Genomic DNA, 27,789 nt, shown 5'->3' with positions numbered 1-27,789 from the left:
AAATTGGGAGAAACAGCTTTCTGTCATGCTCGCATCTGCCTTTTTTCCTTAGCTTCTCTGTCTCGCATCTTCCTTCCTCTTGCTTTTTCAAAAAAAGTTCTGTGTCCTGCTTGTGGTGTATTTCTGATTTTTGTGGAGTAGATTGTATTGACTTTTACTAGCAGTTCACTGCCCTTAAGTCTATTACACTGATCTTGCACTTTGACACTTTCATTTGTACGCTATAATATCCTAAGTGTCTTCCTGGTCCTCACTGATTCTGATGCATTTTGCCTGTTTCTTGATGGACGAAAACCACCAGACCTGGATCTGCTTAGTATGTTAATGAAACTGTATTCACTTCTTACATCTGTATATAAAAAGCTTTATGTCACATCCTGTGAGAATGATACCCCCTGGCTGATTGTGTTGTTCATAAAATTGACTATTAATATTTTGTAATTTAAGCTGTTAATTTTATAATTTTACCTTCCAGTTCTTACAAAAAAAAAAAAAAAAAGAAAAAGCTTTGGGGGAGAGATTAATTTCTTTTTAAATTGCTGCACTTTTACAAGGTGTCATTTTTCTTTAGATCGTAGCATAGAAGAGTAAGCAAAGAATTGGTCTTGCTCCTCAGGGAGGAGCCATCCATGGAAGCAAAATCTTTTTGTACCCTGTGGCAAATAAAATGGTAAATGACTGAAGAGGGCCCATGAGTTGCAACAAAAAGCAAAGCTTCCTTTAATGAGGAAGACCAAAGAGCGCCTGAATTTTAACGTAAAAAAATTTACTTTATCAATTTTTGCTCTTCAGAAATGGAGCAAAATATTGGTTGATAAAGTGGCAGAGAGCCTTTATATATTAAGAGAGTAATTGTTTTTAAGGATAGCAATACATAGCAAGTCGACGTTATGATGATAAAGCTGTTCTATTTTTGCAGGCACATGCAGGTACATTCAAAAAGTGTGATTGCATTGAAACCCTGAAACCCTGAAACCCTGCCTCCTGCTTGCCAGCCTTCTTTAAGCAATGCGCTTGAGAAAGAGGAGGGTGAGCTGGCTTTGGACAAGTACCATGCTCTTATATTTGTGATTGGCTCAAGTGCTGATAGACTTATAGGCTGAAAAATGTAAAAATATTTATGTGCATATGAAGGTTGTTACTGGAGAGTATGTTGACTTCTTTTTGATATTTATAATGTGAAAGAATTTTGAAGGTTCTTCCTTCTCCGTTTTTTTTTACCATTTTTTTTCAACCCACTCCTTTCTCTCCCCCCTCACCCTGTTCTTTGGGAAACAATGGGAAATGCTTGCACTAGTTATCAAAACAAATTGGCTTTGATTCTTTATATCCTCAGAATAACTCTTCCCGTCTCCTGGCTCCACACCGAACTCCACTTCAGATCCAAACAGCAGTCCTGAAAGGCAAGCTTCAGCAATTAACAAGAAATGGTTTCCTTCTCTCCTTCTGTTGTCTTACTCCTCTACAGTAAAAATTGAAGTAATCACTGCAGACAGGGTAGCTTTACCAATGTGCTCCACTGGTTGTCTACAATGTTGGCCTATAATCCTTCAGTTTATAGAAATGTTAACTGCCCACACTAGAAGTTTGCAAATGAAGTAACTTGTTTCCGTATTACTTAAGAAAAGTATTTTGAAGGCTTGAAATGCAGCAGTAATATAATACTAAACTTGAAGAATGTTGATTGAGAGAAAATGTTTTCTTTTCAAAACCATACAGGTGCTTGGAAAAAAAATTGAAAAAAACCACTTTCCTTATAAAATTTCAGCTCTTATGCTGACTCTTCTCATTAAGCTTGTTAAAATACCTACTCTTTTACTGTAACAAACAGCAGACATATGGAGGGCAGAATAAATTGATAACAGTTAATCAATTGGGATCAAGAACACCAGGCAATAGCACATGAATGTAATACTCTTTGGTCAGAGTATGGTCTCTGATGCGTCTCTTCAAGTGGACTGCATGTGATTTTCTTGTTTGGAGAGGCTGGGGTGGGAAGAGGTACAGCTGAAGTATTCCTGCATCCAGTGTGTTGCATTCTTGAAAGCCTCATTGCTTTCAAAAGCTACGAGGGGGACGTGTTCCTACAAGGGGGATGTGTTCCTTCTGTAACTGTGACCAACCACACCCTTACCTCCAGTAGCAGTCTCTGAGTTTCTTGTGTGTCAGTCTCCACACATGCAATATGATAAAGCCCCAATTGATGTAAGTAACCTAAATACAGCCCAAATTGGCATGTGATTTAGAAGTATTTTATATCTGTGTGTGGCAACATGAACTAAACGTTGTAGAACCCATGAAGGGCATGATAAAGAGCATCTTGCTGAGGGATATAGGATGCTAGAGGATGCTTCGAAGAGAGCTATAGTCCTACATTGTTAAATATTTTTACACAGTGCCTTAAAGACAAGAATCATTGTCTTTTTGTAATGCTTGCACTGCTTCCAGAAAGTTAATGTCCTCTTTCATGATGGGAGTCCTTGGATGCTATGCTAATACCAATAATAGTAATAATCATAGCAGTCTGCCTACATTTGAGGAATTCAAAGAATAGTCAAGTGGAAATGTATAAAGTAGTAGAAGGAATTATGAATAGAATCAAATTTATCTTTGAGGAAAAAAAGAAAATTTAAGACTAAGGAGTACCCAGTAGTAAGATTTGGGAGTAGCTTCAGAGAAATAGTAGCAAATCTATTAGATTAATAATTTACAGTTAGACTAGGCAAACTAGACAAAATTATACTGTTAACCTGAAAAATCCAGGAGGAGGAGAGAGGTACGTTATTTAATAGCAATTTCTGAAATTCTACGATAAACTACTGTAATATTTTCATTCTACAGTGGATATTCAGAAAATCGCTGCAGTTCATGTCTGTCTATATACCACCGTATCAAGATCAGTACTAAAAAAATCTAAGTAAATCAGACGTAAGTGGGAAACTTTATATATAACATGATTTACTCATACTTTGGTGTGTAAACATTATAAATATCCTACAGCAATATAGAACTTCAGTAACAGATGGGCTGTCATATTTCAGAATTTCATTGGGTTTGGTAGCTTAAGTTATAACCTTAATATTGTGTTAATATGAATTACCTATTGGATTCACATCTACATTGAACTAATGAGATTTTCAGGCAAGCAATGTTTAAATTGGATTTAAGGGAAATAAGTGCTGGGAATAAGGGAATACAACAGAGAACATTATTACAGAATAGTCACTAGTACTTTGAATTTTATTTTAAACATTAAATAACCAGTGCACTCAGGCTTCATGATTAGAAAGTAATAGAACAAATATCTTGGTTTAGCTGGAAAATTGTAATCTGTATGTAATATCACTGAAGAGTATATAATTTTCAAAAACAATCGGAATGCTTAAGGATTTTGACTGTCATCATGAAGCGTTAAAAGTGGGTATTGAGGTATTGTAAATGAGCAGATGGTGGTTACTTGTGCTCTAAAATTCACTTTGAAGCGTCTCTCAAGCAGTTTTGTGAATATGCATCATGACTGAGCGAAACTAAATGTGGATTGGTACCAAAGGTTTTATGTGCTTTACTGTTTGTATGCATTTATTGGCCTAGATAGACAGTCTATTACTTTATGGTATTGCCTTTGGCTCTGTTTCATACTGTGATGTAGGTGCCTTCTCCCAGAACCGCTTCTTTGGTTCTTTTTGCTTCACAGTAGCCTTTCTTATAGACCAGAAAAATAGTGAGTACCTTTTATAATAAGCTCGCTGATGGGCATCTGATCCAGTAAAGGCAACAAACAAATCCCTAAACAGCAGTGTTCTTCATCAGGAATGAAGCTGGTGCTGTGTGAGATTGAAAATTCATTTTAAGAATTGCATTATTTCAGGACTTTAAAAAAAAAAAAAGCCTCCTCTCAAGGAGGCTTGTTGTCTTCCCTCCTGACTGAAGTAAGTTGATGCCCTATCATCATCATCATTCCAGTGCCAACAACTGTGTAACTTATTGTCATATTGCCCCTTTAGATGTGCTTTATTGTACTCCAGAAGACTATTAGAAAGGAAAGCAACCAAAATTGTCATGTAAACCATACATTTGCTATCTAGGTGCGATCCATTTTTGCTACTATGCATGAATGAATCTTTTGTTGTTAGAGAGAGACAAGGGTTGTTAGGGTTGGACAAGATGACCTCTAGATGTCCCTTCCAACCTCAACCATTCTGTGATTCTGTGAGGATAAAGCTGTCTTGTATTAGGACTTATTTTTAATTATTACCTTGAAATGAAGTTAGTAAAGACAGCCTTATGGATAAGCTGATGAATTGGCTGAGGATTTTGGGTAGTTTATTAAATAAGATATCAATATCATGTCTTAATTAAAAGTGCTATGCAGGGGGAAAAAAGACGACTTGTATTTAAAATGCCTATCTTGGAAAGGAAGACCTCAGTTTTCAGGAAAAAAACAAACCAAATCTAACAAAAAAACCAGGTAAAAATTCTTTCAGTGTTTAGTCCTTTTCTTGTATACTAAAGTACCAAAGGAATAATGTTATTCCTGGGTTTATGTCACTGTTTGACAAAATGGTTTCCTGTAGATTCTGTAAATTTGATATTAGCTATGCTGCATACAGATTAGCATTTAAATTTGTAAAATAATGATTGAAATTTTTGACAAATCCTTCTTGTGTTTTGTGACTACTGGTCTATAGCTCATATTTTTGTTTCATTTAATCCAGATAAAACAAAGTAGAGCGTATTCTTGCACCTTCAGTCAATGATGTGTAATTATTTTACACCTGTATCTTGTGCCATTTTTTATATTTGATTATTTTGCTTGCTTTAACCTGCATAGGATGAAATAATTTAGTGAGAGCATATCCCTGAACTACCTAAGAAATAGAGATTTAGTTTAGTTATTTAAGCACTTCCTGGGCTCTGTACAGGGAAGTGACATCAAAGTACTGTTTGACCCACTCAAAGTTAGTTGTGTAGGACAGGTGGGGTGATTTGTGCTCTAGAGGTGCGTTTCGTACTTTCTGCGACTGATAGGGGAATCTAGACAAAGAGCTTAAATTCAACCAGCTTTTAGGTGGCTTTGGTTTTCTGGGACATATCCACCTGCTGTGTATTTCAGTTTTGACTTCTGGTTTGTTGATAGTTTGGCATATATTTGAGATGCTGTTTTGTCTGTTTTGTTTTTATAGTCAGTTAAAAACTACACCAAATGTCACGTGAGGAATGAACAGATCTGCAATAAACTGACCAGCTGCAAAAGCTGCTCGCTACACCTGAACTGCCAGTGGGACCAGCGGCAGCAGGAGTGCCAGGCACTACCTGGTAAGGGCTGTGGGGCGGTGATGCTGCTTTTTATAGTTGTTTTCAAAACGGAGTAAATCTCCTCCATTATTGACAAAGAACATTTGTTCAATGAGTAGACCTGGATTTGTTTTACTTGTGCTGACTCTCCCCACCTGACCATGCCTGTGCAGGTGAACACACATGTAATTACGTCACTGATTGATATCTCAATGCTACCTTTAATCTTGTTAGGAGAGATAATATTATTAGTGAAGGCATAATGGCATGTACCTCTGCACAAGCCAGTGATGAGTTCTAGCCTGTGGGGATCACTGAGTGCAGAGCTGAATTGCCATACTGAGTCCTTTGCTGTTACATATTCACTGACACTGTTACTTTTGCTAGCTGGGGTTTTATCTTATAAATTATACTGCAATTATACCTCCATTTTCCTGTGCAGATAGGGCCAAAGATCTAGTTTCTTGATTGTCTAATGTTGGTAATACTATGAAAGCAGTGAGTATTAAAATACTGATATAAAATATTCTCCGAAGGTGACTGTTAACATTCTGAAATAATATTTATTCTGTAATTCATATTCATCACTACATATATGCAGTTAGATATCAGAACCTTTTCCATTTGATCTTTATGTCCAGATGAAATTAATGAACATAGTTTTTTTTCACAGAGATTATTCATTAAATAACTTTAATCAATTTATTCTGTGCAGTTTAAAACTGCATTTGTGTAATCTTTGTAAAGATCAACTATAACAGTTGCTCTGAATTACTTACTCATCTTTTGATAGTTATCTGAATCTGAGTAATGCTGAAATATGTTGAAGAGGAAATATTTTCTAAGATGTTATCTGAATTTCCTATGATTCCAATTGCATTTGTATTTAGGCAAATCTAAATGCCTAAATATAGGCATTTAGATGCCTAAAGATAGGACGATAAAGCAAAGATAGGGTAAAGTTGTGATCTCTTAATTCTAGGACAGTTGTTTTCAGATTTTGAAATTTACATAACATTTAGGTAAAGTGATTTGTTAAAGCACTATTAATTATGTGCATAATCTAATCTTTAATATTTAGTTGTGCTCAAATCTGAATACAGGGAATAAATAGTGTCATAACGATTTTGTTACGCTGAAACTTAGCATATATCTTATAAATATTTTATAAGTTGTTAAAAGTTTCTTTTCATAAAAGGACACTATTCACTATGATACTACTTGGTGTTTTAGAATTTATGTGACGTGAAAAGGGAAATTGAGTGTGGGATGTATTTTGAATTATGATCTCAGGAAGATAAAATTCAGACTCCCTTAGGTTTTTTAAAAGTTTTTTCAAATCAGTTTTAATCGTATGCTTTTTTACACTAGCTCATCTGTGTGGGGAAGGATGGAGTCATATTGGAGATGCCTGCCTCCGCATAAATTCTAGTCGTGAAAGCTATGACAATGCCAAACTGTATTGCTACAATTTAAGTGGGAATCTTGCTTCATTAACAACCTCAAAAGAAGTTGAATTTGTTCTGGATGAAATACAGAAGTATACACTTCAGGTAACTTGAGTAACTGTAATTGATGCTTCTGTGAATTAAATTGGCTTTGAGAAATCTATTTTAGGGATTTGTCCAAAGAGAGGAAAGTTTATGCCTTCAAAGAAATGTAGCGTGGCGCTAAAGACTGGTATAAGTGGTGTGTAGGATATTAAGGAACTCTCATGTTTAAAGCTAATGACACAGCAGTTCCCAGGTGTTTCTCCTTACCAGATTTAACTGTTACAGGTTACTGTTTACTTTCAAGATATGACTCGAGAATGGCTGGAACACTGATCTGGGAAATCCCAGCCCTTTTCAATATTTTTTTTGAATCAAAACAAGACAAAATAATTTTCACTGTAACAGAGAAAAAAATCCGACTTTCACATCAGTATCCATAAAGCTGCTTGCAGGATTGGTTTTGGGTGGTGAATAGCTAGGCTGCAAGCAGTTGAGGACAGGGAGGTACTAAAGATGTGTACTTCTCTTCTCCGGAAAACCCTAGCTCTCTATATAACTGGTATGAGGGATCAAAGGGTCACAGAGAAGCTATACTAGTATGTGAAGCATGTGGAAATTCCCTGCACGGCAGCAGCAGAATGAGCCAGGAGCTAATTAGCTTTCTGTGATAATGGTGTGGGAGGGAGAGGGCTGAAAACTCTTACATGCCTCTGGCAAATACAGGAAGCTGCCATCAGAATATTCGTTAGGAAAGTGACCCATATTAACTTGTTAACTGTGGGACAAGAGAAGGGAAGTTGAAGATTAATTACCTGTCCATGGGTGGTAAGGTTCAGATTTTTAGCAGTTAAAAGTTCAAATACTTATTGCTGTGTTGTTTAAACTGTTGGAAAGCCTACCCACATCATTGATACACATATGTGAAATACACGTACGCTCAGAAGATACCAAACCCCACAGTGTACACTCAGATGGGATGTCTTAGCAGAATAAGATTCCATTACAAGCAAATCAGTTCATCTTAGCAAAGGACATTTTTAAAAGTGTGTATTTTGGTTTGCAAGTGCAGCATTTCTTTGTCCATATTTTGTGGACATAAAATCTAATAAAACATAAACCCTAATTTTTAAGTAGCTTAGGATTTTACAGTTACAGGAAAATGAAAGATAATTATGAATAATAATTAAAGCTTATATCAAGCTAGTATGTGATTTGCAAAGTTGTTATGTTGCAGATGAATTGAGATACATACAAAGGAAACTGCAGTTAAGGATTCCCTTTGTGTTATACTAAATCTGAATGCAAGAGTTTAGGGACATACACTGTGAATCAAAATATTCTATATTATCCTTTTTAGTGTTCCATTTCAAGAAGGAGATGCAAACATAGGTTATGTACTTAAGTTTTTTGGTTTTTTTCCCAATAAATGTAGGACCTGGACGGAGCAAAATTTTTTTACTAGAAATACATGTATTTTCTATTATTTGCTAATAAAGGAGAGAGAGAAGTAATTCTTCTGTGTCAGAAGATCTCGCCTGATATTGTGCTTACTGCAGCCTTGAAACGCATTCTGTCTGTCCACTCTTTGATATGAGAGAACTTCGAAAATGTAATTGAAACCAAAATAACAAAATTGGAATTGGAAATGGCAATGATTTCTCTAGTTATTCATTTTGCTGCCCCCCCCCCAATTCCTATTAAAATACCACACAGGAGGCCTTCGAATCTAATAGTGTGTGATAGAGTGTTTATGTGACTGATATTACCTGACTGGCTTGAGGTGTAGATGAGAAATAGCTTTTTTTTTTTTAGTGTTTGGAAGCTAGTTTTTTCTTGCATTTCAGAGCTTAGAACTTCTACAAGGTGACATCTTGCTGAGCATATCTTTATTTAAATGAAGTATGTCCTGAGCCAATGTGCTGATGTAAATTTGAGATACCTCACATACAGTTTATGCAATTGTAGAAAAACGTATGCACTTTAAAAGTATATATTGGGTTAAACGATCATTTAGTTATCGGAATCTCTGATGAAATGCTACCATGACTTACCCTGGTGTTTTCAGTGGCATTTAGAAAAAAAAATATTTTTTTTTCATTTGTATCTGTCTGTCCAGTTACATTTATTCTGTGTGACACAACCTAAATGTCTTATCAGGTGTCACAGAGGCTCTCTGAAGCTTCTTGATTTTCTTTTGTCTGCCTTTTCCTCTCAAACTGCAATCATAATGATTTAAGGAGTGAGATTTCATTTTAGATGGCTTGTTTTTGTAACAGGTGGTGGTTGTGGAGTTCACAAATGTAGTCAGAGCAACTGTAAGGTGAACACTGTGCCTTTAATCTGTATTATCTGTGGTGGAGTTTGACTTGTGTGGTTAATATCAAAGGCTTTAAAATCTTTTGCCTATGTGAAACAAAAACTTTCAGGATTAGTGAATGTGTCAGCAACATTTGGAAATAAGAATATGGATCTGTTTTTATCTCTGCTTTATTTGATTTTCTTATACTGAGAAAAGAAAAAAAACTTTAACTGTTGTGTATTTTACAAATTGTTAAAATAGTGTCAGTAAATATTACAGCCTGGAAGGACTTAAGAATTCTTTATTGGTCATAGAAACAATGTGGGACGTTGTAGATTGTTTTCTAATACACAAAGTCCTTGCTCTAGGACAAATTCAGGACAATTTTTTCATCATGTTTAGAATAATACAAAACATGGATGCTTTGGAAAGATTCAGAGGGAGGAGGCTGCCATTGTCTCCATGCCCTGTCCAGACCTCGTTGTGTATCAATAATTTCTCTTAATTCCAATACTAAATTGGAAATCAATACATTGCTTCCTTTTAAAGGAGAAGGTTCATTTGGTGCTAAAGAAAGGGACAAAACAAAGACCTTTGTAGTATGAAGTCAAAACACTGTAGAATTTGCAGATGTATTCTAAAACTATCACCAATAATTTAAAGTAATTTGCATTTTTCATTGAAAATAAATAAAATTCTTTAAGAAAATGCCAAAATAAACGTAATGGATAGACTGCAGATTCCTGTACTAAAGCAAAACGACATTTGATATTTTTTCTTATATGCTGTTTTATTGACCTAGTAAGCAAAATATTATGAAAGGGAAGATTTGAATTTTTTTTGCAAAGTAGATTAAACACCAATATGAGGTTAATTAATTGTTCCTGCTAATACTCAAATGTTGTATACTCATTTAAAAGCGCAATTAGTTCTCTTGGGAGTTTGCTCACAACTGTGGGATTTAACTAAAAATAATAATTTTCTTGTTAGCATGCAATAATTTCTGAGAAGATTTAGTTTTGGTGTAGTAAGCATAAACAAAGATGAGAACAGTTTTAAACAATGCCTTTCATTATATAAACTGTTTGCAACTTTTCCTTTAACTCACTGTTCTCAGGGCTAAGCATCCTTTATAAATTACACTTGAGTGTAGGTTGCAGTTAATTAGTGAGCTTTGCATTGCGGTGTTATTCCTTGTTAGCTCAAAGTATTCTCAGTGGGCTGTATGTTTTTATGGTTTTATCCTATGTTTGGCTGTAGAGTAGCTGACATCTACATTTTTCTGAATTAGTCCCACTTTACTACAGTTTCTAGCAGTCCCACTTTACTATTGTGGTTTTGGAAGTCTAATAAATTATTTCAGCACTGTGTCTCCATATTGGAGTTGTTGCATTGACTGCCCGTTTGTTCACCTCTAGTTTAACTGTCTTCCTACTTCCAGCAAGTGGGGAGCTCGTCACTTTGGATGCCTGAGAAGAGAACCTGAATTTCCAAAAAATTGTCCCTTACAAAGAAGAAAACTCAAGGGTTTCTAAACCAAAGTCACACCGGAATGCTAACTATAGTCCCTGTAGGTGGAAATTGGGGAAGTTGGAGTCTTTTCAGTTTGCCAGATCTTACATATTTTTTTAACCTATGCCATAACAGCAACATTTGAAAAGACTAGGAGAAATAAGTGTTCTTATGACCTAATACGTGACTCCTACTACTAATTACATCTGGATTTCATCATTTGTGTCTAATAGATACTGAGACACTTAAACCATGAAGCTTGCTTCCACTGCTTATAATGTGTCATTCACTGGGTAAATATTTACAAAATATGAAATGTGTAGGTATGTAGCATAGTTAGAATCGATGTATAGTTAAAGAATAGAAACGAAGGAATGAGGTAGTAAATAGAATGAATGGTTTCTCTTCATATAGCTCTTATTTTCAGTAAGCAGTTTTGTTCATAATGATGGAGAAAAGAGGCAAACTAACTGCAAGCCCTTATCAAAACTGTGAATGTTGTGGAAATGTGAGTGCTAAGGATCCGCTGTATTTTCAAAGTTTAATTGTATGTTTCTTCCTAGGGCAACTATTTTCCTAGAAATCAAGGAGTTCAAACGATTCTTGAAAAGTTTGTTGAAGTTTGGTAATAACGTATTGTGATGTACGTATTAGAAAATGAGTCAGAAGTGTATCGTACACTTCCAGGACAATTTAATATCCAAAATGAAAGGAACTTAAATAAAGGTGGGGATAAATTCTGAAAGAGAGAATTCCTCAGCAATTTGCATAATTAAGAAACAGAAGCAAATTTTGAGCCTCAATAGTAATTGGCTATTCAGTAAAGGTAGACCCGCTCGCTTCATTCATCTGCAAATTATTGAGCCCTCATTAAATCGGTGCTGAGGCAGCAGTAGTGCCTGAAAAATGTGTCATGACTATAAATGATCACATTCACTGTAGATCTCAAAGCATTAGTCTGGCTTAAATCTTCTGAGTAAGCAGTGGATTTAACATGAGCTATCAGCTGTCTAGTTAAAGTTACACAATTTTCCTTTCTAACATAGTTCCATAACTGCTGCTTAAACAAAAATTAAAACTGGGTAGTTTAGAATAAGAGAAGAGCACATTTTTGAAGTTATTAGTGAATAAATTCCTGTAATGGCTAAAAACTTGCCCTATGTTCAATTAAATAGGACTGTAGTTGTGAGTACAGAATGACATTCTATTGGTATGCATCATATGATTGTAAATTTGCTCTTCTGTCAGATGAAAATACAGCCCTGTCCAGCAATTTGTCTCAGAATTTAATAATTCGTAAATCTTTTCTAACTTAACATAAAGGTTGATTTCTCACTTAAAAGGGTTTTTGGCAACTTGTTATCAGTGTTATAAAAGATTGTTCCATAAAAACAGATAAACTGTGACTAGCTGCATTTCAAGCACAAGTATATGGCTTCTAAGATGGGCTGGGAATTTTAAAAACCGTCCCAGAAAGAAATAGATGAGAGGAGAAACATATTCTAGAGAACGGTTCTAAATTTTAAATAGTGTAGTGCGATAAAGCTATGGAATAGTCAAGATATATTTGATTGCATTCTCCAGTGCAATGTTAGTAAAGCCTATTACAAACTTTCCCAAGATGGATTTGGCCACCTGCTGTGTATTGTATTGCTTTGTCTCACTGTAAAATTTATTTTGATAATTTCTGGGTATTTTTTTTTAACTGATAACTTACCTAGAATGCTATTGAGTAAGCTTGGTTGTTGATGTTGTTTTAAAATTAATTGTATATAATGTATAATGGGCGTTTTTATAGATATACCTTGGAGCCTGATTTTTTTTAAAATTTCGCCACTGAAACATTTGAAAGTATACATCATTTTTCAGAATGTGGTGAGTGATAGTATTCCAGAAAAAATTGTCTCAATTTGAACAGCCAGAATATGAGCAGTAGTATTCAGTAATCATGCTTAAACAAATTCTAGCCTATACATGTTGAATAAAAATAGAAAAACAGTAGATTGGAATTCATATTTGCTCCTATGAGCCACTGTTTCCTCCCTATCTTTTCCTCTTTCCACACGAAGGAAAAATTATTAAGGCAAAGTTTTATGAACTTCGCCATTTCACGTAGAAATCTATAATGTAATTGAAACAATTCCTAAATCTTAAAAAGTATAATTACCTGTATTATTTAGTCAAAAAGCTATCATTTGTTTTGGTGACTTTTTGTGGATGTATCATGATGTGGATGAAATGCAGCTTTCAGCTCTTAACGATTTTAAATGGGAACAGAAATGTTCAATGCTGATGTCCAAAGTAATGATAAATCATTATTTAAAAAGATAATGGTATTTAAAAGTTAAAAAATTTTAGAGGCACAAATAGATGATCATTCCCTAGATACAGTTGAGAATCTTGGTTAAGAGATTCAAAGTTGATTATGATTCAAAGCACATGGTTAGTCTCATGTCTATGCAAAACAGAAGTTTTTCCATTACTTATTAATAGCAGTAGTAGCAGGTAATAAGGCTGAAGTATTAGGGGAAGTGAAGACACCAAATAAAGAAGTATTTTGATAGCTAATGTCTAAAAATATGAAGCGCTGTTATTTTAATTATTAAATTTTCCAACTGTTAAGATGCTTTCTTTTGCTTGATTAAAATAATACTTTATTAAAACAAACATGACAATTAACTTCTGCTAGCTAGAAAATAATTTCAGTTGAAATAATTTTAGGTTTTATAATGTCGACAAAGAACTAGGAGATATTGCCTGTCTTCTTGTTCCATATTCATGGAAGAGTGGTAGATCTGAGTATAAATAGAACGAGTCATACATTTTCCTCGTGACCTTTTTGTATGCACGGTATCACTGAAAATTCACTGGTCTCTCTTTGTATGTTTGTGCATATGTGCATGTAACATCTGAACGGACATCCCTTTTACACTACCTCTCTGTGAGACTGAAATCTTTATGAATAGCAATGTCTGCTTACCTGCGAGTGCTTTGTTAATCAAGAGATGGGAGGGCAGAATGACCACAACTTTTACCAAGTTTCTAGGTACTAGCGGCTGTAAAATGGAGCTGTACCATTTGTTTGCCTTCTAAATGAGTGAAGGTAGATATAGTCCCAAATTGGACTAGATTGTCCATTCTTTTCTTGAAAGCTAGAGCATTGCAGAGCGTACTTTGCATTAAGGAATTCTTACGCCTTCTCTAGAGATGGCAAACGCTCCCTTTTCTATTTTGGAGCAATGAAGGAGAAGGTAGCTCTGATAAAATCTTTAGCTTCTAGCAAAAGATGTCAGCCTTGCTGAAATCAGATTCTGCTAGGAGGCAAGAGCTGGAATGGGTCTGGCTAAGCTCAGACAGTGAAGGTCTCCAGATGACTTTGTTGCCTCCTTACCAGTGCAATACACGATGATCATGCATTTGGCATTAAAGAAAAAATCTAGTAATGGTAGGAGCCACATGCTTTTGGAGTTCCCATTCACTTCTGTCCCAGTGGACTGGCAACTCCAGCAAGTGTGAACAACTGTAAAGCACCCAGGAAAATTGTGACATACATGGGATACTATAATAGTCAGCTTGAAGAACTGAGGTAGGCACAGTCAAATCACTTAGAAAAAGTTTCAGTACATTTCATAGAATGATAGAATCATAAAGGTTGGAAAAGACCTCTAAGATCATCGAGTCCAACCATCAACCCAACACCACCATGCCCACTAAACCATGTCCCTAAGCGCCTCATCTACACGTCTTTTAAATACTTCCAGGGATGGTGACTCAACCACTTCCCTGGGAAGCCTGTTCCAATGTTTAACCACTCTTTCAGTAAAGACCAGTTCCCTCAGCCGCTCCTCATAAGACTTGTTCTCCAGATCCCTCACCAGCTTCATTGCCCTTCTCTGGACATGCTCCAGCACCTCAACGTCCTTCTTGTAGTGAGGGGCCCAAAACTGAACACAGTATTCGAGGTGCGGCCTCACCAGTGCCGAGTACAGGGGCACGATCAGTTCCCTACTCCTGCTGGCCACACTATTTCTGATCCACTCACCTGTTGCCTGGCTCCCTAGTAGGAAGCTAAGCAGCAGGACAGCGCCGGCGTGGTGAGACAATGTGGTCTTGAATAAGAATAATTTCGTGAACTAGGTCATGTCATTGTTTACTGACAAGTTCTTGCATGTGTACATGTTCACATGTGTACCCATTCACATGTGTGTTGGAGCTTTTTCTCCTTCCTCAAATAGAAAAGGAACTGATTCTGATTGAGTTGCAGGTTCCTCTTCAACTCTGAATGTGAACAACTTACTAAGTGCCAAATACGGTGAGGATAGGATGGATTTCTTGGTTGTGGTTTTTGGACATTTTGAAAGTATACATTCATCAGGCCTTGAAGAAGAAAGAACAAGTCTTCAGAACTCTCTAAGGAGTAACTTTCTTCCTACTTACATGTTGAGCAAAGATCGTCTGACCTTCCAGTAAAGAAGCTGGTATTCCCGAGAAGAAAAATTTAGACATATTTGGGGCTGATTTCATGTCAGCAAGTGTTTTTCTGAAGGAAAGAGTTGATTTGTACTGTATTTTTCACCCACCTGGTTTGATAATAATGTTTTTCAAGAGGCCTGGAAACTAGAATCTTACATCAGTGAGTTCTGGGTCCAGAGAAACAGGCAGTCTGGTTTCCTTCCTGTCTGGTCCTCGAGAAGTATCTTTGGCAAGATATTTGAAGCAAAGGAATCAGTTTCCTACATTCATTTTGCATTAAATGAAACAACCATAGAATTCAAATGAAGGATGTTTAACTCTTGTTATTTCTTAAGCCTGAAGAAGAAACTGGATTGGCATTCTTATTTGGCACCTTTGAAGTCCCTCAGTTGCTTCAAATACTTTGAGACTCCCAGCTATTATGACTGAACCTTTCATCAGTTTGAGAGATAAGGACTAGATTTATGCTTTTTTTGTGAAGACATTTGTTTGATAGTCACAGCACACTGGTGGCTGCAGGTGCCACAGGTGGAACTTCCTGAATTCACTATTTGTTTTTTTCTGTTGGCTTTCGTGCAGTGCAGCAGCAGTCATTTTTGCTGATAAGCTTTGGTGATATCAACATGCAATCTCTGCTATCGCCAGCAGTCTTCAGCTGTAGTCCACCACATCATGGAATTAATGCCACATAGTTGAATATGTGCTTTAAGCATATCCTTGGAGCATTTTGGTGGCCTACTTCTCAGCTATTTACCATATTTTAATCAGACATAAAAAAAAAATGTTTTGAATAATCTGTTTTTGGCATCTTAACAACATGCCCGGAGCAGCACAAGCGAGTCTGCAAGGCGGTAGCTTTGATGGTGTGTATTTGACAGCATGATAATCAGTGTTCAGGTCTGTATTTTGATGTGTTACACTAGCAAAGAGCCAAAGATGGTGCATATGGAATTTGAGATATCTGACACGATGACTATAAGTTGTCCAGATATTACAGCTATTAAGAATGATGATGACTACGATATGTGTTGCTTTTGCTAGAAGTCATTCACTTCAGGGGTGCTGCTTTTATCTCCTAAGGCTGCTCTGGCTTTCATGATCCTCCCTGGGACTTTGTCATCTTTAAAGGGGTTCTGAGACACTCTCCTACTCAAATAGAGTCTCTCCAAATGTCACTGCTGCACTGTTTTCATGATTGGCCTGACATGCTTTTCACTATAGCTGGAGTAAGATCTCTGTTTTCTGTGTACTGATGCTGAGGCCAAATTATTTGGCAGTGCAATCGAAAGAGTCAGTAATATGTTGAAGGTTCTCTTGGCTAGAATTCCTCAGCCCCAAAGTAGGCATTTAGGGTTGTTTTAGGTCTGTGTTTGTCAGCCATTTATCCTGCCTAAGCCCCTGACATTTTTTTGTATGTGCCTGGTGTACACGCTTAGCGTTCTACAGAGAGATGTCTAGACGCATGCGTAAATATCTAAGGTTTTCTGATGCATGTGGACCATGTACATATACAGTAATCTAGGCAACTAAATAACAAATGAGACAACAGATGTATTATCTACCACTTTCCAGATGCCCGAGTTCCACTTTTACTGCTTGCATCATGTTCTTTCTAGTATCCAGAACATGGGAGCTCTCACACACACCTGGAAAGTTGGTCACCTGGGGTAGCAATGAATTTATGTAGTAATTACAGAAGACGCAAGAGTGGGCAGTGGCACTTCTGCTGGATGTTCTTGTTGCTGTTCAAGAGTCTCCCAGAGTGCATCACTGCTTATGGAATGGAACATTTCTTAGTCGTTTTCTGGTTTATTTAAGTCTGTTCTTGCATCTGTAAGTCTGTTAGTTGCCGTAGCAGTTTTTGTTTAATCATGCTCCCAACTGATAGGACCAAAGAAGAAGAGAACATAGGGAGTACATTTTAGGGAGGTCAGGAATACTGGTTATCTACCTGCTGATTTTTTTTTTTTTAAAGTAATTACCACTGGTATTTCTGAAGCAAAATTAATAATCCTTCATATTTCAGTTTGGTCTATGAGGAATGCTCTGATCAGGTGTAGATTTAAGAGCTCTGAAAGATTTTTCAGCCATGGATTAAACCTGAGTGGCCAAAGAACGACGTGAAGTCAAAGATGAAAGATCTCTCTGAGGTGATGGCAGTGACTCCTGGCTCACTTGTGAAATACCACATAGATCTTGAACCGTGGCAGGTTCCCTTTAGGTATATTATAGTGTTTTATGTACCTTGGCTTGTAAATTAAATCAGTTGAGAACCTAATTCACAATCAGATAAACATCTCTGCTTTGGAGCTGACAACATCTGTCCTTTGCCTGGTGCAGATAGCTGTGGTGTTTGGCTCTCTGGTATTCACCTACCAACCACATACCTGTCATAGCCCATAGTCTCTCTATAACTCTGTTCCTTATGTTTAAATGGGTTAATGAAAACTGCCTGCACAGAGATTACATGAGGAGATGTATTTGGTTTTGGTATCTTGAGATTTTTACAGTGATGGGAACAAGAAATGTCTGTAGGTTTATCCTGGAACAGGCAAAGGCCTTTATTCCTCAAAATCTGCTTTTTCTCTTGGTAATTGTATAAAGACGAAATGATAAAAATGAGTAGAATTTGTGTGAGGTAATGTTACTGATACATCCTAAATAATTCTTGAGAATTAATGCTTTTTATGTTTGCTAGTCTAGTTGTTTTATAGCTTAGAAATCAATAAGAAAACTGTATTCAGTGTGTATTTAATGGCATTGGAGTTGTGGATGTGCCACTTTCATCTCTGTCTCTGAATTGCCTGAAGATATTGATCAGTGTCAGCAATACAGATTTTAGAGGATGGAATATTTATCCTGTTTTTTCCTGAACTTTGATTTCTGTGAATTGCTGTTAACTTATGTGTATTTTATTATCCACGTTGGCCTAGCAGTTAGTAATCAGTATAGTAGTCACTGGAAAAAAAAACCAATAATTTCATTACAACCATTTGACCTGGTTTCTGTCTCTGTATCAAATAATAGTAATCAGAATTGACTTTGAACAGAACAAACACAGATTTTTAGTAGAACAGAAACATATAGTGTTGGGTGGTTTTTTTTGGGGGGGAGGTTGAGCAAGGTAGATCAATTAAGATAAAAACTGTATGGACAATGACTAATGAGATGATAAAGTGAGAAAAGAACATGGTGAATTCTCTCAAAATGTGAAATTGTTGCTGCTGAGCTATTCTTTGAAATGTTTTAACAAAAAACCCCACCCAAACCCCCAAAGAACTAACTATCTCACATTTGTTTCATTCTGATTCATAGAAAATTTCACCTTGGGTAGGTTTACGCAAGATCAACATCTCCTACTGGGGATGGGATGACATGTCTCCTTTTACAAATACAACTCTGCAGTGGCTTCCTGGAGAGCCAAATGACTCTGGCTTCTGTGCATATCTAGAAAGAGCAGAGGTGGCAGGTCTGAAAGCGAATCCGTGCACTGCAATGGCAGATGGTCTTGTGTGTGAAAAACCTGTCGGTAAGCAATCTCTTGTACTCAGTTACTGTTACTGTCGTGATTAGCAAGCTGTTTGGGTTTTCATTTGGCTAAGAGGGACTTTTGGACAATTTGGATTAAATAATTTCAAAAAATAAAAAAGTAAATTTTTCTTTGTAAAATAGGGAGCTTTAATCTAGAAAACAAATAATATTCCTAAAGCAGCAAATATTTATTTGTGATTTAGTTTACATGGCTTAGTTTGCATTATACCAGAAATCTTATAAGTTGCCTCTAAATCAGTAGTAGTCAGTGACAATAGTGATTGTAGCATGAAAGTGTCTGTGGAGGCGTTCAACAAGGCTGGTGTTTTCTTTCTGAATCTTGCTGAACTTCAATGAATATTTTAATGGTCTAAAAGGCTGACAAAACCAAAATTCTTGTTTCCATCTTTTAGCTTTGTTTGTGTGTAAAGATTATTGTGGCAAATAGTCACACGAGAGTTCAAATTAGCATTTTCATGCTCTGATTGTCCTATGGTTCTCTTCATAGCTGTGAGGTTGAGCACATGAAGTTCTTTAAATTTCCCCTTCAGATTTATTTTGTGCATTGTCTGTGCAAAACTGGAAAATAGCTGCATTGTTGGTGTGTTGGGAGCACTGCCTATCAATCTAATGGTTTTGCTGTGAAATTGTCAGAGTTGTTAACCTGCATAACCGAAGCATGATCTTACCAATCCTTTATTTTCTTATAAGCAATTCCAAATAGTAATATAATTGCAAAGTATATATTGTACACTTGTTGCTATTGCCATCTATATTTCCTAAAAAATTCATCTTTCACAGTGTTCTTAATTTTGAGTTAATAGTTAATTATTTACCAGATGTTTCTCAGAATAGTAAAAGATATAGTCACAATGGAAGAAACATCTCAAAATGTAAAGCATACACTAGGTGGAACACAAATGACGTTATTAAGATGCAGTATTTTACAATTAGATCAACATTATATGCATCTGTGACTGGTGTCTAGTTTTAGGGTTTTTTGATCTTGAGGTGCTTCAAAACTGTAGAAGTCAAAGTACTTCGGCCTTATGAGAATACTTTTATAGTTCAGCTGATTTTTGTTAGTTTTTTCTTTATATTTTTTATTAATTGCAAACCACAGCTTGAATACGTACATAGTAGGTCAAATCCAGGAACAGCCTTGGTTAGGTGATTTGGCGTACTATATTAGCAGATGAAGAATGGCTTGAAAACTTTGCTTGTATTGAATATGAGTCAATAATATACAAAAACATGGCAATACATAGGAAGGCTTAATCCCAGTGTTTCACAAGGTGCTTCTGTATGGAAAATATAGTGCTATCTATACTTTTGTGTTCCTAACGAAGAATTACTATACTCTTGTTCTTGTACACTTTACAGTTTTATTTGAAATCAAAGCAAAAATCAGGAGTTAGGGTATACAAGTTCTTTTTGTGTGTTACAACTTTTTGAGATGGCATACACCACTAACCTAGTCAAAATGTCGTCTCTAGTAGAGAAAAACAAATAAAAACCAAAAACCAATCAACAAAAAAAACCCCCAACCAAATCTGTTTTGCATTGAACAATGTTTCTTTTGTTACTTTCCCTTTGGGTTCTAGTGACTTTCATATGGACACTATAAGGTAAAATTTTAGGGGATCAGTCATAAGTAGAATATTTGTTGCTTGTACACTGTTAAACTAATGAGAACAATAGACCCAGAACTCTACTGTACTTGCTATAGAAGCTTGAGACTTACTTTATGTCACGTATGTGGTAGTTAACTAAGCTGACGTTACCAGGCAATGAATATTAAACTTACGATTTTGATATATGGATAAAATTGCTGTGAAAATTTTTAAATGGATTCTTTTAGAGCTCTAGTATGACTTATGCTGAGTATTAATAATTTTTGTAAAATATTATTGTATTTATATACTGCACTGTAAGTGTGGACTAAATTGTTTATAGCTAATTAAGGAAGCAACCACTTTCACTTTAACAAGGATTTTTCTAACAGAACATATGATTAAAGAAAAAGGAGATGACACTTATGTTCAAAATTATAAATGTTTGTGGTTCTTTTCCAGTTAGTCCCAACCAGAATGCCAGACCCTGCAAAAAGCCATGCTCCCTGCGAACAACATGTTCTAACTGCACAAGTAATGGTATGGAATGTATGTGGTGTAGCAGTACGAAACGATGCGTTGACTCAAATGCTTATATAATCTCCTTCCCATATGGACAGTGTCTAGAATGGCAAACTGCCACATGCTCCCGTGAGTATCTTAATGAACGTTCATTCTATTAAATATACCACTGTATTTTTTCCACTCAAAAGAGCATCTGTATGAATAGGATTCAGCACATTCATTAAAGATAAAAATAATTTCAGGTGAATCACCTTATAGAGCTACTAATGTGAGCTGTCGGTACTGCGTATGTATTTTCTAGATACAGATAAAATATTGGTAATTCTTTTATGATGAAACATATTTAGTCTGTTAAAACAGATAGTAAAAAGTGTTTATTATTTTCAGATAAAGAAAAAATACCATGGTTATTTGTGCGACCAGCATTAGTGTGTCAAATAATGGCCATGAATTGGAACAACATACTGTTAAAATTAGAGAAATAATATGCAGACTTTAGACTTATACCACATCTAGTTAGTAAAAAAAGGAGATGAGCTGAATTCAGAGTTTTTAAGATTCTGGTTTATTTTGTCGGTAGATTCAAAGAACAACATTTTCCTAGCATGCAAAGTTAAAAACAAGGCAGGTGAGTTCTGTGTCAAGCAGCGAAAGTACTCCCCAGATATCCCCTTTGGAAGCATATTTCATCAGAAATTGATACAATGCCTCTCTAGGTGAATAAGAAACCTACTCAATGTACCTTTCAGTATAGCATTCAACTGAAGCTAGTTCTTCCCAAGTCCGTAGTGACTGGACCTTGTTAAGTTCAGCACCATGCAGTTCCAGTGTATATCGGTGCCATAATTCACATAGATGCTGCCTGGTGCCTTAGATTCTTGTCTCAGTCATGGTTTATTTAGAAAAATTCCTCAGTTGCCATCCTACAGAAGACTGGTTCTTAGTATTTTTACTGTCCTTCAAGATTTGATTACAATATTTCCTACCTGTAAAGGACTCCAATCCAAACAATATATAGGGCTTCTAAAGTGTACTGTTGAACTCTCATTATTGCCTTCTCTGCGAGAGTGTTTTTCTAGTTACTTGCGACTTCCTTTCCCTCTCTAAGGGTCTTTTGATATCAACATCTCTGGAACATGTTATTTCTGGATATGTTGTGGCAGGATTGATGATGATGTCCAACAAGAAGCAACTTGCTTTAGGGCCCTAATTAGGTCATGATTCCATTTAATAGATTATTTAAAAAAAAACCACCAAAACAAACCACCAACTAAAACTCAAACCAAAAAAACTCCTTGCATTAATACTGTATTCCATGTAATAAAGCTCAAAACTGCTCTGGACTGAGGACCTGCGGACAGTGTTTGGAACAGCCCGGGTGTGGATGGTGTAATGATCCTAGTAACACTGGAAAAGGGCAATGTTTGGAAGGATCATCAAGAGGCCCAATGAAGCCTGCTGGCATGCACTCTAATGAAATGGTGCTTGATGCTAGTCTTTGTCCAAAAGAGAAAAATTATGAGTGGTCTTTTATCCAGTGTCCAGGTAAGGTCTGCTTCCATTCTTTCTTATCTATGAAATAAGAGATGTTTCTCTGTTTAAGCATGCCAAATTAACATAATTATTTTGAGTAATAGAAATAACACTAGCACGAGAGATTTGTTTTTCTAAAATATTTCCTAAATGCATAGTTTGTTAGTCTCTGTCTACTCAATACAAATGTGCTCACTGTCATGCAGGTTCACATGAGAAATTTAATGCAAATAGTTTAACCGAAATTACCATTTATTTTCACCCATTCCATCCTTCTACTTTTTCAAATCCAGCTACGTGGATTTTGCTTCAGCTTCAGCTTTTGCTTTCTTCTGGATTCTGTATCTATCGAAGACAAGTGGGGAGAAATGATCTATAGGCAACTGCTGATGGCCAGGAGCAGGGACTTCCTGCATCCCTGCTGTTCATGCAAAAGTCTCCTGGCTGTGAGAATGGAGGGGCTACCAAATATCTGAGCTGTGCCTCCAGTCTACCTTTAGACATTTTGAGTAAATAGAATGTATGCTTTTATAATCTTAAAGAGAATCTCTGAAGTCTAAATTTAAGCCATACCAATCTGATTATAGTATTTTAATTTTTAAGTTCATTGGAAAAGGAAGACATCAGGTACTTTAAGACAGCGGAAGCTGAGCTGGTACAGCCTCCTGTATGGAAATACTCAAATCCTGAAAGCTGTGTCGTTGCAGTGGTGTAGTAATGCAGGAAAATGAAAAGCACACTGGGGAGTTTGACAGACCTCCAGTGGTAATTTATAATAAATAGTACATTTTAAAAGACAGCTTGAAAACGTTTTGTAGAATAAATGCTGTAATTGTGCTAAAGTTATTTTTCCAGCAAGTGTTCCTACTGCTGATAAATTTGGAAGCTGGAGCTTCTCTAGGATCAAAACTTTTATGGGTACATGCGGCTATGTTTGTTTTCTCTCCTGGGTACTTTTTTTATCAGTGTATTCTGTGTGCATGTATGCATATAAATGTGAGTTTTTATATATATTTATATGTAAGTGTGTGTATCACTATATTATTGAGCAGGCAGAATCTCTGAGGAAAATTTTGTTCTGGTAACTTTTTTAAAAATACATAGGTAAAGAGTAGATTTTTTTTTTAAGTTTTAGAATAATAAAGAAATGTAAAACCAAGTGAACACTGTCAAATGTTCTAAGTTAAAACCAAAAAAACCTCCAAACCATCTAATACCATTTCCTGAGCAAAGAAGCCTGTAGTAAATTTCTGGAAACAATAGAATGACATTACATTGTATGGAAAATTCAGTACTTAGTCTGTATTTTAACATACAGACTATGTTGATAAGTGCATTGTTAGACTTTCACTGCAATACGTATATCTACCACTGGTGAAACTGTAATGGATATATATATTGCTTGTCTAAAATGTTATTCATCACCTTATTTGTTTAATATTTATTCTTCATGGATAAAATTCTGTATGTGTTATATGTTCTGACCAAGAATTCACTGAAGTTGCACTTTATTTTAAAAACCCACTAGTGTTATGAGTTTAAGAGGCAAATCCTACAGAAGTCATAGAATTAAAATTTCAATTGATGTGAAATTTCATTTTGATTGCTATAGGATGTAGGTTTTGTTCCTAAGCTTTTGTTTTCATTTTCTTAAAATATTATCTGTAATGGATTATACTAACACAGTTTATTATTCTTAGCACAGCAATCATTTGATGTACTTGAAATAAGATAGAATTGATACTAAATGTATATAAACTTACTGAACAGTTTGTTGTTTGGATGAAAATAAAAATAAATAGGTTATAACATATACTTTGAAGATTGTTCTGCCACATTGATGAGTAGTTGGCTAAACCATTCATGTATGCACTTAGTTTTTCTTGTAGTCCATATCCATGCTCTTTATTGTGCCTCTGGGCAATTATGTTGTTGATAAGTATTGTAAACTCATTCGCATTTTCTGTTTGTTCAAATTTTTAAAACTAGTATTCAACAGGTAGGATAAAAGATTGTTTCTTTTTGTTACTGGTCATTTTGAAATCAATATTCCTCAAAACAGCTGTCATAATATTTCTTTTGATATGAATACATTTTTATTTTTTCATCAGATTTGTATTTGTAACAACTAATATTATAAATAAAACTGCAAATATATATTAAAAAAAAAGAAGAAAAATAAATAGTACTGGGATTTACTCTCACAAGAAGAACAGTTTAGGTAGAATGCAAGCCCAAGTTTGTCTTTAAAGCCTAAATTTCTCCTCTGAAAAATGGTGTGAATTGATTCTAACTAGTTTGTTTAGAACTGGTTGAAGTATCTTTACACTAGATCCAGATTGTAATGCAGACATGCTTTTTATATATTTTTCCTAGTATTAAGTATTTCTCAAAACTATAATTATCAACATTTGTCAGCATCACCAACCATTTCAACTCAGAGGTCAGAAGCAAATTAGACATATTAATTGCTTATCTTCAGGGCAGCCCCACTGAAGATTCAGCTAAATTACATTTGTATATGTGAGGAAAATTACTCTGTTGCTGCCAGTGATGTACATTAAAATCACTTAATGAAAAAATGACTTCTTAAAATTTAACTCCTAGTTCTTATTTAAATGATTGTTACAGCATCTCATGATTTTAATTTTTTTTAAATTAGTTAATACTGATGTCTCCAGTTTGATTGCACTCGTCTGCATCACAGAAAGTTCTTGAATTGTGCAGTTCTGGCTTTTCACTTTTCTCAATGAGATACATATTAGGAAAATCAGCAAATATATAATACCATTTTTAAATGGTGTGTCATGTCAATTGTAGATTGTATTGGTTCTTATATATATATTTTTGAATTTGATTTAAAATCCCTTCCGTTTCTTTGCTTTAACAAAATGTAAGAATTAAGAGCTATTATATGTGACCAGATAATATTATGACTTGCAGCAAACTAACATTCACAATAAAAAAACCTGATTAATTAAGGTTGCTTTCATTTATCCTTTAAATAACACCAAAATTAAGAAATAGAAAGACTAGAAAATTTATAAATCAGTGACCTACTATTGGAGAATGTCAGAATGAAACGTTTTCCCTATGTTATGATACAGTCTTAATTAGGCAGTCTTACTTTACCTTAATAGAACACCTATTTAATGGGCTATCTGTTTTTACTTTTGGTTTATTGGGCCGCATTTTTTTTATTAACATTTGCTTTAAGTCATTTAATGTGTAAGACATACAAATGAAACCCAAAATGGGGCTGCAATTCATGGTATTTTCGTGTAGCTTTTTCTGAGAAAGGCAACGGTGCAGAACAGCAAACTGCCTGGAGGAAGACACTACAAAGTTGTCTAAAAAGCAAGTATTCTTAGGAAGAAGAAAACTTGTAATTTCTAATGAGATTTATTCAAGACAGTGAGAAAACTTCTTGTTTAGTAGTAGAGAAATGTTTGATACTTGTTTAGAAGATTCTGTAGGCATAACTACAGAAAAAGGAAGAGATTGTAAACTTTGGAGGTTTAATGGTTTATGAGCCAAGCCTGGCAATGACTGTAAATGTATTAAGTTACTAAATTCTAAAACAGCTCTGAAAACTTTTAAGTCATGCAGTGAGAATCCCCTCCCCCCCCTAACGAAGACACTCATCACTGTGACATTTAGATTAAGAATCCAAATAAAAATAAGCAGAATGATGTTACTGAGATAGCTGTCCTCTGCTGAGTCTTACTCACCCTTTGCCAGTAAGGGATCGACAGGTTTGACTTAGTCTGACATTTGACAAGCTGCTGTAATGACAGATTGCTAATCTGCTGAGCACTATGAGCTCTTGAGGTGCCACTCTATAGAGAGGTCATCCTTCAAAACCTCTTGGTCGTTCAGCCAAGTCCTGGCAGCAAGATCAACAGTTCTGGCAGAATTCACATTGTGATTTTGCTGCAATAGTGATCAGTACTTTCTGAGTTTCTCCAAAACATGGAGCACTGGAGAGGAGGTGTAGTACAACATCAGTGGTTTGTAGCGTTGTTGTTTGACAAAAAGAAATGTTATGCTTTTAGGGTCAGACGTAAAAAATTTATGTCAATAGGAGTCCAGTTTTTTTTTACTTTCACCAAAGTCAACCATAGTGAGGAGGGACTGGAGATGTTTGATGTGGTCCTGATGTCCTTAAAACCCCTTAGTGTGTCAAAGCTAATGGGGGGATCAGAACTGTTAAAAATAAGACGATCTTTTGGGGGTTTTTTTTTGTAAGTTCTCTCTCCCCAGTAGATTTGAGTATGAGCTGTTCATGTTCTCCATCACAGTAGCCGTTCAAATGCTTTACAACAGATTGCATGTAGGTATGAAGGTTTTCATTTGGTCTCAGTTGGTGACTTGCTGCCTCTTGACCGGTTTATTAAGTGACTGGGCAGCATTTTAAAGCTATGAGGACTGGAATCAGTCATTCACAATAGCAAAAAAGACTTTCTCACACACCTTAAACTCACATGTCACTACATAGTCAACTTCTGTGGTCTTCTGTGTGAATTCATGTCTTGTCACAATGCTATTTTAAAGAGGTTCTGTGTCAAACTACAAATATACATGCTGGTCATTAGTCAGGATTACATTCTACTGCAATTTTGTAATCACGTAGGAATGATTTTGTTCCCAAGAGCAATTTAGTAATGGCTTTTAAAATGTTATATTCTAGCTTGCCAGTGTAATGGCCACAGCACCTGCATCAACAGTAATGTCTGCGATCAATGTAAAAACTTAACAACAGGAAAACAATGTGAAACGTGCATGCCAGGATATTATGGGGATCCCACAAATGGAGGACAGTGTACAGGTAAGTCATTCTGCTGGGAGGAAAAAAAAAAAATTGAAATGACATTTTATGTAATGTGAATTTAACTTTTTAAATGTAACATGAAATTAACTTTTCTTTAAAGGTGAAATGTTTATTTGGTAATACAGATGAGTTGATCAGCTAAGTTAATGATTCAAAATCAGATTAATATTTTTAAGAGAAACTTTGCATTCAGAATCCTAATTTTGCCGTTGTCTGGATGCTCTAAGAACAAGATGGTAATTTAAAGATGCTCTCCCAGTTAGGGAAAAGAGGAGAAAGAAGCTGTGTTGTGGGAGCAACACCTTAAATCCTGATATTTCAGAGAGGCATCACTTCATTCCACGTAAACAATCCTCTTAAAAGCAGTGAGAAGGTACTTATAAATGAAGTTCAGTATCTACCATAATGTCTGATAGCACTGATTTGTATAAGTGTGTGATGCTAGTGGAAAAGTTGGTCTGCATTTAACAGACCAACAAGTCTTATTCTTGTATAGTTTAAACAGAAAAGCCTGGTACACTGAGGATTGAAAGGTACCCTAACCTATTCAGTCTGTTTCTTTTGTAATTGCTGCATTGGAGGATTCTTGTTGAAATGAAAGAGAGAATGAAGTCTAATAATCCAGATGGTTTTTGTATATTGCCGTAGGGCTGCTTTTTTCCTTGCATGGGTTATTTTAAAGTT

The 27,789-nt window shown here is 35.6% G+C and overlaps 1 protein-coding gene across 1 annotated transcript in view; it reads left to right on the top strand.

The window, feature by feature from the left end:
* Window positions 1–27,789, top strand: part of ATRNL1 (attractin-like 1) — a 548,413-nt gene that overhangs the window by 130,177 nt on the left and 390,447 nt on the right. The window contains exons 14-19 of the mRNA XM_009325920.1: window positions 5,184–5,316; window positions 6,667–6,848; window positions 18,388–18,601; window positions 20,679–20,867; window positions 22,068–22,286; window positions 26,965–27,102. Of these exons, the coding sequence (XP_009324195.1) occupies window positions 5,184–5,316; window positions 6,667–6,848; window positions 18,388–18,601; window positions 20,679–20,867; window positions 22,068–22,286; window positions 26,965–27,102 (1,075 nt within the window). The remainder of the gene's footprint in view (window positions 1–5,183; window positions 5,317–6,666; window positions 6,849–18,387; window positions 18,602–20,678; window positions 20,868–22,067; window positions 22,287–26,964; window positions 27,103–27,789) is intronic.

This window comes from Pygoscelis adeliae, unplaced genomic scaffold, assembly GCF_000699105.1.
Source record: "Pygoscelis adeliae isolate BGI_AS28 unplaced genomic scaffold, ASM69910v1 Scaffold4, whole genome shotgun sequence".
NCBI lineage: Eukaryota > Metazoa > Chordata > Aves > Sphenisciformes > Spheniscidae > Pygoscelis > Pygoscelis adeliae.
The sequence above is the reverse complement of the archived record's forward strand: the minus strand, read 5'-3'. Positions and strand labels throughout refer to the sequence as shown.